Below are 13,502 nucleotides of genomic sequence, written 5' to 3' on the forward strand. Positions count from 1 at the left end.
AGATGAAGAGAAAACCATAATCTACTAATACACTGTCACAAACCAATTTATGGGATATGAAAGGAGGCAGTTTGTACTCTGGTTGCTTTTGTTTTGGTTATCAAGGTAAGATGATTCTGCATCTTGTTAAAGGAACAGTTCAGTGTAAAAATAAAAACTGGGTAAATAGAAAATTCTATCTATTTTCTAATATAGTTAGTTAGGCAAAATGTAATGTATAAAGACTGGAGCCAGAACACTACCTCCTGCTTTTCAGCTCTTTAACTCTGTGTTAGTCCCCATGTGGGGGGCCACATGGGACATAACTGTTCAGTGAGTTTGCAATAGATCCTCAGCATGCAGCTCAGATTCAAAAGCAACAGTTATAACTCATGTGCCCCCTCAAGTCTCTGATTGGTTACTGCCTGGTAACCAATCAGTGAAAACCAAAAGAGCTGAAAAGCAGGAAGTAGTGTTCTGGCTATTATGTTAGACATCCATTCACTCCAGCCTTTATAGGTTATATTTTTGGCTAACTAACTATATTAGAAATATTTTTTATTTTGCACAGCATCTGTTTACCCATGTTTTATTTTTACACTGAACAATTCCTTTAAGACACAATTATCCACTGCTGGCATTTGTTTACCCATACCCAATTAGTAAGATACACCTGAGGGGCATCTACAGTGTTTTTTGGTGTTGGAGGAATGGAAACCGTGATCCTATATGCTTCACACAACTGTGGATGCATCCCTTTATAGTGCAAGTACCTGTGAGATTAACCTCACTTGTGGCCCACTGACCTTGTGGGATATATGAATTTTTAAAACAATATTGACTATTGATGTGTGTGAATTTCTGTCTCACCAAGAGTCAGAATACCAACCAAAGGAATCACAGGGTGTTTATAGACTTTTCATTGTTACAGCACACAAAGACAAGCTTGTAATAAACTGTTCTCAGAATGTTACATTGTAGTTCTGAACACAAGGGTATGGTAAAACTTCACCATGAATGTCTTGAGACAGTACTGACAAAAGGGGGCTTCGTGCTGCGGGTGAGATTTGCCTATACAGAATCAGCCATTACAATATTCAATAGATAATATTACGGGCATATAAATCATATATCTCCTGAAATCTGCCAACAGGCAGACAAGGTTTCTTTTGAAATATTTTGGCATTTTCCTACTATGCGATTTACTGGGGTAAAGTCCACTGTGTGCCTTTGCCCTTAAAATCACGTTCCTTCTATTTTTAGAGGTGTATAATGCAGTGGCACAAACCTATTCATAGCATTTAGGGACTGATTCATATTGTTTTTCTTCATTCTGTTTTATATTTGTTCCATTTATGAAATTTCCCTGACAGTCTCTCTGTCACTCTTTGCACTGCCTTTTGCCTAGTAGTAACTGAATATTGTAATCAGTCCCATGTGTGTGGCACCAGTGCATTGTCACACAGTAGCATGCTGTTGTACATATATATTGGGAATGAATCAGAATTGATTAATGTACCCTTTCCCTTCCTGTCTCCCTGCCATTGTTGGTCACAATACAGTCATTAAGCAGATCCCTTCAGTCTGAAGAAGCAATCAGTGAATCCTCACAGTCCAGTTTGTCTTCTGCATCACCTGACACCAGACAGGAAGATGTGAAAAGCAAATACAAAGAGGTATACTTTTAATTTCTTTGAAGGGGAAGTAAAGTCTAAAATAGAATAAGGCTAGAAATGCTGTATTTTGTATACTAAACATAAACATGAACTTACTGCTCCAGAAACCTAATCAAACAAATGATGTACGCTTTCAAAGTTGGCCACAGGGGGTCAACATCTTGAACTTTGTTAAACATCTTTGCAAGACCAAGACTATGCACATGCTCAGTGTGGTCTGGGCTGCTTAGGGATAGTCCTCAATTATCAAAACAGCACAAGTCAAATAATATCTGCCAGAAGCCGATACAGCAATAATAACCCGATACAGCAATAATAATAAGAATAGGCAGACTATACTGGGCCCTGTGTTGTCATGTAATCTAATGTGGATTTTATAGTTTTTGTATTGTTTAATACAAGTTTCTCCAACTTTGCAGAACCAGTGGCTGCAGCAAAATAATCCTCTAAATAGAATCCCAGTTTCTCTGTTTAAATCTCTTGAGTTGGAAACAGTAAAGGGATGTAAAGGCACAAATAAAATCCAATACAAATCTCTACACAGTTGCTGACTGCTCTACAGGGAAACGAACAAAGCTGCTTGAGTTCTGCATGGCTGGGAAGTAAGGCGGGGGCTCCCCCTGCTGTTCATTTCACTGCATACATTTAGCTTTCTTATAAAAACAGTACACATTTTTTAATGAAAGTATATTGGAGATAGATTTTTTTTTTCATTAAAAAAAGTAAAACTTGGATTCTATTTTTTTTTTTGCCTTTACATGCCCTTTAAGAGGGGCATTAGTAACCACGCTTTCTAATCTGAAACCTGATTTGTGCAGGAATCCCCTTTTACTGCTATATTGATGCCTGGTTCAGTTTTGTTCACTGCTGCTCTATTTTGCTATTGTTCTGCCCAGTGTTTTGTTAGCAAAAGAGTAAAGTGTGTTCAGTCTGTTTGCACCAGATCCAATATCTGGCCAAATCCCAGCACTTTTTTTTTTTTAGATTTAGATTTGCCTGAATCCTTGGTGTTCAGCCAAACCAAATCCAAACCTTTTGAAGCTCTGGACAACTAAATGCAACAATTTTATGTTTGTAGATGATGCAATTTTCTTTAATGTCTTCACGTGTTCATTTGCAAAGTGTTCTTTTGTGATGGATCTAACAATTTTCCTAATTCCAAAATTATGGATTCTAACAACTTCTGTATCAGGTATTTTGCTTACTTATTACCTCGCTGCCCCACTGTGTATAATGTATGCCTGTCAATGTTTGTCTCAGACTTGATATTGATTATTGATCACAGGAAGTATCTAATCCTTAAGGTGGCCATATACTCTTTGTCAGCTTGCTGAACAAACAGATCTGGGTCCACCACATGCAGGACCAAATCAAACTGATAATATTGAATCATAGACTGCCAATGCACTTCTCGACCAATGGTATTTTTAAACCTTTCAAATTGATATATGCATGATTTTTGGCCAGATATCATCCAGGCAGGCCCATAAATTGGCCCCATGCACATTCCAAAAAGCTCAGTCTGGAGGGACCAAGTCAGCAGCTTTTATCAACCCAAATATGGGCACCTTTATTGGTACAGATAAGATAAGATATATATGATCAAATAGCATACCTCCCAACATTTTGTAAACAAAAAGAGGGACAAAAAGTTGGCACGTGTAGCGCGTCAAATTTTTGACTACGCCCATTTTTGTGTCATTTTACAAAATTTCGCAGGTTATAAAAGTTTGAACATATTTCTGTGTTTTTTTCAGTTTTGCTAATGAAGTCAAATTGCCCTTTAAGCTGTGAGTTTAAATTCTCCCAGGGGACCTGTTATCTTATATTGTTACAATTACTTATTTGCTTTTCTCGAAATTGCTACGATTACTAATTTGCTTATTTAGATACATTTGAATTGTCACAAAATTATCTTATCTGCAGCTGTGGCTGTTCTGGGCTCTCTGCCAAAAGCCAATTAAGTTAGAAACTTTGTTTCTTTTTCTGCCTGTTCAGTCCAGAGAAAAACTGTCCAGTACAAATGAGGGACTGCAGGTTGAGCTGTCAAAAGAGGGACTGTCCCTCTAAAAATGGGACAGTTGGGAGATATAGTTCTACAAAATATCCCTACCTGTTTCTATTCAGTAGATGCTGAATATTTCCAGAGGCAGAACAATCAGAGGATTCTAGCCATTTTCGTGGACTTAGCCTGTTGTTGTGAATTACTTTTCGCTATCTGTAAAGAGTCTACTCTGGATGTGCAAGAGAGATTAGCACATGGCAGCTTTTTGTAGAGAAATCCATTTCCCACATTAAAATTGGCCCTATCTGAGGTACTAAAAAGAACTTAGACCTGTTTTGGAATGAAAAATATACAATAATTTATCTGATTTCGAATAGACACCAGAAAGGAACATTTAGATAATGGAAGTGCTACAAAGCTCCTATTTTCTGAAGTAAGGTTGTAGGTGGGTGTGATTTTCTGCATCAGATTGTTCTATTATAGTTCTTTATTTACTGTTTGTAGGTTGAAAAACTTCTTAGAGCTGTTTCTGATGGTGATCTGGAAATGGTAAGTAGGATTTTTTTTTAGTTTATTTGGCCCTCAAGCTGGCCATACATGTAAAGATATGGTCCTTTAAATCCAATAGTGTGAAGCTGCTCCCACCATGTACTGTAGGTATGGTGTTTTATACTGTGTACTGAGCAGTGGTAGATTGGCAACATGCATATTACCAGAGTTGGACTGGGCCACAGGACACAGGGAAAAAAAAACTGGTGGGCCACCCGAGTTAAGTTAAGGAGAAGGATGGTGGTATGGGAATCAAAGTCAATGTGATGCAGCGGAAGTGGGGGTGGACGTCAGGAGGGTTGGCCCTGTTTGGCTGCAGGGAGGGTCCTTGGTGTCGTAGTAAAGGGGGGGGGGCCCAATGCCCCAGTCCAACACTGCATATTACCTTGTAATTTGACCAAAAAGACTTGTCTACATGGTTCACTTTCATGCTTTTGGGCAACTCCAGATAAACTGTGAAATCACTTCTTTTTTTTTTTTTTTTTAATGAAATCTCTTCTTTAGATAAAGCTTACTATGTAAGCCAAGATTTTGCAGAGCTCTTGATAAGGCTGGCCTAGCCTTACCTGCTGCAGGACTGCTTTTTTATATTTAAGCTTTTTAAATGACAGAACTGTGTATTCATGCATTGTCTTTTGAAGGTCCGTTACCTCTTGGAGTGGGTGGACGATGACTTTGAAGAAGAAGCAGATGATTCCCCAGTTCTGAAGAGAGAATTTTGCCATCCATTATGCCAGTGTACCAAATGCGGTCCTGCTCAGAAGGTCTTACTTTTCCAGTTTTTACTATTAAGACCTTTTAGCTATAGTAGTGGGTTAACTGTAAATGTTTAGAAGCAGAACTTTACGTTATTTTCTTTATGATTACAGAGGCTGAGCAAGATTCCGCAAAGTGGCCTGAATGTTAATGTAGCAAGCAGTGACGGCTTCACCCCTCTACACATCTCTGCACTGCAAGGTCATTTTGTATTAGTGTGTCTCCTCTTAAAGCATGGTGCCAGCGTTGATGTAAAGAATGGTAATCGTGCTTTACCTTTGCACTTAGCCTGCCATAAAGGTCACCTGGAGGTACGCCATATTCTTGTCTACTAAACTTTCCACATTTAGTAAGCACAGTTTATCAATAAATCTGCATACTTTTTTTTTATTTCTATTGTGTCCTGAGGTTTTGCATAAACTTACACATTTATGGTGCTGATGGGAAATACTGTACATTGTAAACTTTGACATCTTTACAAAGACTGAACGAAGAAAGAACGCTAGAAGGTTGTAAGCCACAGCAACCAATTAGCAGTTAACCCAAATACAATCAAACGATAAAAGCAAAAAGTGTGATTGGTTGCTAAAGATTTACATCTGGAGACAGGCTATTGTTTTTGTGTTTTTTAATTCCAGCATTCTTTATATTCTCTCATAGGTGGTGAAGGCGTTAATGGAGTATAGTACAGGGAAGAATAAAAAAGATATGAATGGAAATACACCCTTATTATACGCATGCATCGGTGGCCACCTGGAAATTGCATTATTGTTATTAGAGGTAAAAAAATTTTTCGTTTCCCCCCCCTTCAATACGTTTAGAAATCTCCCACTCAGTTGAAGAGGTCACTGCAGTTCTGCAGTAAATGTATGCAGGGGTTATATGCAAGCCATACACTTTTACTTGTATTTAGAATTCTGTATATATTGCATTGCCACATGATCATGTAGAAGATGTTTAGAATGTAGAAGCTTGCAGTCAAGCGTTTTTTTCTTCTGAATCCTAGCATGGCGCATCTGTTAATATTCGCAATGTTAAAGGGAACACTGCTCTTCATGAGGCCGTGAGGAGGAATCATGATGGTTTAGTGCAGCAGCTGCTGTTATATGGTGCACTAGTGGATGTAAGGAACAAACGCCAGTACACACCACTGGACTACGCTAAAGAGGTATGTTAAAATGATTGTAACATCATAAAACTAAAGTGTTTTAAAGTAATTAAAATCTAGTGTTCTGCTGCCCTGCACTGGTAATACTGGTGTGTTTGCTTCAGAAACACTACTATAGTTCATTTAAACAAGCTACTGTGTATCCGTGGAGGCAGCCATTCAAAGGAGAAAATGCTCAGGTTACATAGCAGATTGTGGATACATTTTATAGTATATAATGGTTTTCTACAGAGCTTATGTGTTGTGTTGTGTTAAGCAGTTTCAATTTACATCAGTTGGTAGTGGCGTGGTTTCAGACATTTCTCTGCCAGCTAAAATATAGTGTTGAAAACTGCCCCATCTGCCACTACTTTCAGACTCTTAAGTCAGTCAGTACAGTAAAGGCCACTTATATAAACGTATACATAATGGCACAGTGACTTCTAAAAACTATCCCCACATGCTAAATACATTATAAAGTGAAAGGGCACTGACACCCCAGATTTCCCTTTACCTTCCAAAAAAAGCAGATTATATGAAGGCTGGAGTAGGTTTCAGCAATCCGCAGGTCAAAATTAGCTAAGAAACAGTCTGTACTGCTAAAAATGATCATCCATGAAGACGTAGGAGAAAGGGCTCTTTCATATATGACAATGGGATATGAACCGAATAGCTGAGGCATTAGCTAGATTCAATTATTTGTAGTACATATATATATATTATTAAAGCTGACAGTATATGAGCCATTCAGATAAAGGATATTTGATCCTGCATTGTCCTGTGGGACAGTTGATCCTGGGAGTATATTTAATGGGGTGGTTCACCTTTAAGTTAACGTTTAGTGTATTAGCTGGAATCTGGAGAGGTCCTGAATAAAAACGTAAAAACTACCAAAGAATAAAAAATGAAAACCAATTGCAAATTGTTTCAAAATATCACATTCTACCTCTACCTCTACTTCTCTTTCTTTAAAATCCCTGCCAAATAGTAAAAAAAAAAAAAAAAAAAAAAAAAAAAAAGATATATATGTATATATAAATAGATTCTCCATTTTGGGTTTCCTTTTGATTTGTGCAGTACTGTGCGTTTGCTGGCAAGAGAAACTGAAAAGAGAGAGAGAAAGGTGTCCTCAATAAATCATTTGTTTTCAGAACTGCATTACTGTATACACTATTTCACATTATTTTCAGGTAAAAAGTAAACACTTTGTATTCCGTTGACAGTATCCCTTTAAACCTTTAAGAAGAGAGAATCTTTTCCAAGGCAGTGGTACTTGTGCTGTTTTAGGGTTAGTCCACACGAGATTTGGGGAGATTTTGTCGCCTGGCGACTAATCGCCTCGTCTTCTGAGCGACTATCTCCCTGAACTGCCTCAGCGTGTTTTCCCATAGGCTACAATAAAAAGTCGCCTGCGCTAAAGCACACACATCGATGCGTTTTCAATAGTCGCCTAAAGTTGCCTCAGTGCCGCCAGGTGACAAAATCTCCCGAATCTCCTCCTGTGGCCTTACCCTTAGAAGCATGACACAGGACAGGATCCAAATCCATATCTTCTGCTCACAGCCGCTAGTGAGATTGAAATTCTGTATACCCATTTTGTAAATGTTGGGTTGGTATTGCTGTAGTGTATATAGAATCACACATTCGCTGTTGTTTAAAACACCATTCCAAACACACAGAAAATCAAGCATAATACTCTTTGTAAGGGAAGGCAAACTTAAATTGAATCTGAGAATAACACATTCAGTAAGTACTTGTTACTTTAAGAATTCCAGGATTAAACAGATTTTGCTGACAAGTGATGAAACCGCTGGAAATGGATTTGCTACAGATGAAAACACCTGCAGCGTTAGGAAAAAATGTAAGTTATATACACACACACACAGGTATTGCTTTAATGTTGTTGGCTCAATTCATTTAACTTTTATGTTCTCTTTTTTTTTTTTTATAAGCAAGCAACTCAAGTCCTAGAGGGGAAGAGGGAGGACTTACAGCAAGGCAGCATGAGGCGGCTAAGTAAGTTGAGGTCACTAATATAAAAATAAACCAGTAAAATTGTCCAACTCTGTTAAAAAAAAAACAAGTCAGTGTTAAGTTTAGCAGAGGGAATATCCCCTGCATTGCTTCTTTCCTGGTCTTTGAAATTGTATTAACAGTATAACTAGATAGAACATGAACATGAAACCATAGATCTTGCATAATAACATGTTGCTGTATGGACAGTGTATCTGATAAAGATACTTCGTATGCAAAAAAAACACAAATAATTAAATCTGAAAACCAAATGAAAATGGTCTCAGAATCTCACTCTCTAAATCATAATTAAAGGGATACTGTCATGGGAAAAACATGTTTTTTCCAAAACACATCAGTTAATAGTGCTGCTCCAGCAGAATTCTGCACTGAAATCCATTTCCCAAAGGAGCAAACAGATTTTTTTATATTCAATTTTGAAATCTGACATGAGGCTAGACATTTTGTCAGTTTCTCAGCTGCCCCAGTCATGTGACTTTTGCCTGCACTTTAGGATGGAACTACTTTCTGGCAGGCGGTTATCTCCTACGTAATGTAACTGAATCAGTCTCAGTGGGATTTGGCTTTTACTATTAAAGGAACAGTAACACCAAAAAATAAAATTGTTTTAATGTAATGGAAATATCATGAACGGTTGCCGTGCACTAGTAAAACTGATGTGTTTGCTTCAGAAACACTACTATCGTTACATATAAAAAAAGCTGCTGTGTAGCAATGGCGGGAATTGAAAAAAGGCTATATGGCACAGGTTAAATAGTGGATAACAGATAACACCATTATGTTCTACAGAGCTTATCTGTTATCTGCTGTGTAAACCCAAGTTTTTTCTCCTTTGAATGGCTGCCCCCATTACTACACAGCAGCTTGTTTATATGAACTATAGGAGTATTTCTGAGCAAACACAACAGTTCTACCAGTGCAGGGCAACACTACATTATATTTTTTTTACTTTAAATCACTTTCAGTTTTTGATGTTACTGTTCCTTTAAGTGCTGTTCTTAGATCTACCAGGCAGCTGTTATCTTGTGTTAGGGAGCTGCTATCTAGTTTCCTTTGCATTGTTCTTTTGTTAGGCTGCTGGGAGGGGGATATCACTCCAACTTGCAGTAAAGAGTGACTGAAGTTTATCAGAGCACAAGTCGATTGACTGGAGGCAACTGGGAAATTGACAATATGTCTAGCCCCATGTCAGATTTCAAAATTGAATATAAAAAAATCTGCTTACTCTTTTGAAAAATAGATTTCAGTGCAGAATTCTACTGGAGCAGCACTATTAACTGTTGTGTTTTGAAAAAAACATGTTTTCCCATGACTATTCCTTTAAAGTTAACTCAAAGGTGAACAGCCCCTTTAAAACAAAGACAAAATCAATTGTAACATGCAATATTAAAGATGTACTAAAGGACGTTTGTTTCCAGTGACTCAGCACTCACAATCCTTTTTATTGTGCAAAATCAGTGTTTTGGTCACATATTCAAACCTTTATTAAGATATTGATAAAGGTCTGAATGTGACCGAAAACGTTGAGTGCTGAGTCATTGCTGTGGATGTGCTTGCTGAACTACCACTTGGCACCCAGGGAGTTGATGGATTTTTTTGGTGTGCCCTCCATTACTATGGTAAATAAAGATACTGTATATAGATGATAGATAATTATTTTGTCTGCACATTTTTAAACTTGTGTGGACATTTTTAAAAACTGTGTGCGCAGATCAGAATAAATGCAAAATGTGTTTTTACACAACATTGTATGCACCACAATTGTGTGTGTGTGTGTGTGCGCACCTTAGAGGGAACATTGGTTTGATGCACTTATAAAGTCTATCCTCTGGCAATACTGAGTATAAGTGGTGAATTTATCTCATGCAACAGCTAGTTCTTCCATAAGAGGAGACATATTTCATCCCTTTGGTCGAGGAGATTTGATAGAGTTAAACCAGACACCCAAAAAAAACAAAAAACTATGGTTAATTTTTAACTTTTGTTTGATTTCTGTTTGGTTTTCCAGTTTACATAAGAATTCCTTTTTCCAGCACTGATTCTCACACAAAGCTTTTTTTTAAGGTCAACTGGCTTGAAAAAAACAATACGAAGGGACAAAAGTATGCCTAATTTTGATGATGACCTACTAAATAAGGTAACGGGAAAACATGTTGGTTGGTTTATAAAGGGGTACAGGGATGCGTCGAATCTACTATATTGGGATTTGGCAGAATCCTTTATAAAAGATTCAAATGAATACAGAACTGAATCCAAACCCTAATTTGCATATGCAAAACATTTTATAGCTTCATTGTCTGTGTGACAAAAAGTCATATGATTTTTAGGATTACATTTGTCCAGGCACTAAACCCGGTTGAATCGCGAACCAAATCGTGGATTCTTTGCATCCCTATTAAATATTGAGTCCTGATTATGGACGTTGTGTTTCAGCACTGATTTATTAGTCTGTGGCAAGCTCTCTGGGGTATAGTCAAAACAAGTTAGAGCGTGGTGAGTAGCTTCCTGCAGAAGTACAAGCTTTTGACATAGGTCATGTCAGTTTTAGAACTCAACTTCCTGTTAAAGGAGAATTCTGCTCTATTAGGCTTATGGCACACTGGGGCTCATTTATAAACACTGGGTAAATGTGCACGTGGGCTGTAAACACGGACAGATATAAGCTATCGTCAGATTAAGTTGGACAGTGATGGGGACCCTCCGACGGGCTTCCCAGATCTATATCTGGCTTAAAGTCCTGTCTGATCGAGGACCGCATTGATTCGTTGATATGGTCCTTGATCTGACGCCCGTATTATTCTCATTGTGATCTGTTTGGGCCCAACGATCGGATCAGCCGATATTGCTCACCTCAAAGTGGGCATATCGTGGGAGAGATCCTCTCGTTTGGCGAGATTGCTAAATGAGCAGATTTCCCTATGTATGGCCAGCTTAACCCATGGCAACCAATCAGATCATTGCTTTCAGTGCTCAACCTGCAGCTGGCTGAAAAAAAAGCTAATCACTGATTGGTTGCTATGGGTTACTGCCCAGGTGCAAATTTGCCCACTGTTTGTAAATGAGCCCCATTGTGCATTTTCTCTGCTGGGGTAAAAATGCCAATCTTTTGTGTGTGCAGAGTAGTAGGAATAAATGGGATTCGCGTGTCAATATGTAAAAGCAAAGATTTTGGCCACCAAACACTTTTATTTGCATTTTCTTGCAAAAATGTGACATAAGTCTTATTTTAAAAGGGGGCAGTTTCTGCTCCCCACTACCCCTGCTCTGAAAAGCAGCCTAAGCACAGTGTATACGATCATCAGTCAAGCATAAGGTGCATGGGGATACTCCACTTGATAGATGCCATAATAAACCATACTCCCCTTTAAATGCAGCTATACATGTGGAACAGTACAGACTGGTATTATGTTTGCTATAATGTTCTTATTCCCTTGTATGTATCTGTAAAGCAGATAGAGGGCGGCAACTTGAAACAAGCCAGCAATGATAAAATGAGCAGAAGCAGCGTTGAAGTCCAAGAAGCCCTGGAAGATGATGAGCGACTGTCTCCAGGAAAAACAAAACTTTTTGTGAGAAGACATAGCCTAAATGTTCCTTGTTTAGTAGACACACACGAGGACTCAAGTGAGGCCACAGATACCTTAAATGGGACAAGTTCCCCCTTGTCTGAAACTTGTGATCTGGATTCAGAACATGAAGTTTGTCTGAGCAACCAGGAGTTGTCCGAAATGAACTGGCAAAAGGAACCCTTTCCTGAAAGGACCGACATTAAAGGACTTCTAAAAACTGATGATTTTGACTGTTCTGGAAAAAACGACTGTTCTTGTGTGGCTTGTACTTTAGCATTAGAATCTTCTAGGTCCGTGGCTGGTTTTTCTAATCCGTCCTGCAGCGTGGGCTCCAAAGAGGATGATTTTGATACAGTCCCTCTCTAACATCATCTGCCTTTAGTGCAAAGAATTTAAACCATAGGGCTAAGGTAAAATAATGACCTTGCTGCTGTGATTTCTTTCCCTCTTTTAGTTCAGGGAATGGAGTGCAGCAAACTAACTGTGCCTAACCTATGAACCTCCAACTGTTGTTGGGCTACAACTCCCAGCAGCCCTGACAGCAGAACTAGGACTTGATTAAGAGCTATTTTTTGCCACGTTAGATGTTTACTAGTAAAGGCATATAGTCCCAAACAATATTTGCTGATGTAGCGTTTGTGATCACTTATATGTAATTTGTCACTGTATGTTGTATGTGGATTTCTCAGATCAGCTGATTTTGGATCTCAATCACTGTTTTTTTTTAACTCTGATTTTGCACAGTTACTACAGAAAGAAACCACAAGCATGATTTAGATTTAACAATGTTTTTGTGGACTGGCACTTTTGTCAACGTCAGAAATAAAAAGCACAAGAGTCCACTTTATGAAGTACAGCTTTTGAATATTTTGATTTACTTGACATGGATCAGTGTTCATTACTAAAGGAAGATAGAGATTGGAGCTTAGTGCAGCTTATATCTGAGCTCTTGAATTAAAACGCAGATCACATATCCAGAAACATAGGAGTATACAGCTTATATTTTTCTAAGCAATTTATCATTTCTGTGGATTTTCTAATGTGCCTTTCACTTGTGCCAAATACTAAAATGTAATAAACTACATTATGAAATATGTGTCTTGTTCGGGTCATAAATGGTGCATATGGGGAAAAATATTGTGGGGAATAATACTTCTAATATATTAGAAATCATTAAGCGTTTCATGACCATATAAATATAAAGGATGTAGCATGCGTTATGCAAAGTATGGAACCAGGCCCGGATTTGTGGAGAGGCCACCAAGGCCCAGGCCTAGGGCGGCAGGATTTTAGAGGGCCGCATGCTGCCTAACTAGGGTTGCCGCCGGCCGGTATTTTTAATAGCCAGTAAAACACCTGCCAAGGCCAGGGCCGCTATTACAAATTTACCGGCATTATAGTTGCCAGTAAATTTGTAATACCCTTGAAAAAAGCCCATGGCCGTCGAACATTGCTCAAAATGTACCTTTTCTCCATCTTCTGGCCATTGCGCAATGTGGCTCCACCCCTTTTTATATCATTATATGAAAAGGTGGCAACTCTATGCCAGAAACACGGAGGATGTGCAGGAGATACAATAGTTTTCCGAATTTCCCGTGCACCAATACCCATTGCTGTGGTCCTGATGATGAAAATTTATGCGAATAACAGGGAGGGGACGGGGGCGACGGACGTCAGTGGGCCTACGGGCGCCCACCATGTAAATCCGTCCCTGTATGGAACACCTGTCTTCTATCTTTCCTTTTCCAGATTAAAGCTGACAGTACAGGGACATAGTCACTTGTTCA

The 13,502-nt window shown here is 38.6% G+C and overlaps 1 protein-coding gene across 3 annotated transcripts in view; it reads left to right on the plus strand.

The window, feature by feature from the left end:
• The window catches only part of ankrd27.L (ankyrin repeat domain 27 L homeolog), a 52,729-nt gene extending 39,920 nt beyond the window's left edge, over nt 1-12,809 (plus strand). For 2 of the 3 annotated variants that reach the window (XM_018258030.2, XM_018258032.2), the window contains 10 exons: nt 1,542-1,655; nt 4,165-4,209; nt 4,851-4,973; nt 5,079-5,276; nt 5,626-5,745; nt 5,972-6,133; nt 7,880-7,973; nt 8,065-8,128; nt 10,211-10,283; nt 11,596-12,809. In XM_018258030.2, the coding sequence (XP_018113519.1) occupies nt 1,542-1,655; nt 4,165-4,209; nt 4,851-4,973; nt 5,079-5,276; nt 5,626-5,745; nt 5,972-6,133; nt 7,880-7,973; nt 8,065-8,128; nt 10,211-10,283; nt 11,596-12,081 (1,479 nt within the window). In that variant the 3' untranslated portion in view covers nt 12,082-12,809. The remainder of the gene's footprint in view (nt 1-1,541; nt 1,656-4,164; nt 4,210-4,850; nt 4,974-5,078; nt 5,277-5,625; nt 5,746-5,971; nt 6,134-7,879; nt 7,974-8,064; nt 8,129-10,210; nt 10,284-11,595) is intronic. The other variant, XM_018258033.2, reaches the window with a different exon arrangement.
• Nucleotides 12,810-13,502: the final 693 nt, after the last annotated feature.

This window comes from Xenopus laevis, chromosome 4L (genome assembly GCF_017654675.1).
Source record: "Xenopus laevis strain J_2021 chromosome 4L, Xenopus_laevis_v10.1, whole genome shotgun sequence".
Taxonomy (NCBI): domain Eukaryota; kingdom Metazoa; phylum Chordata; class Amphibia; order Anura; family Pipidae; genus Xenopus; species Xenopus laevis.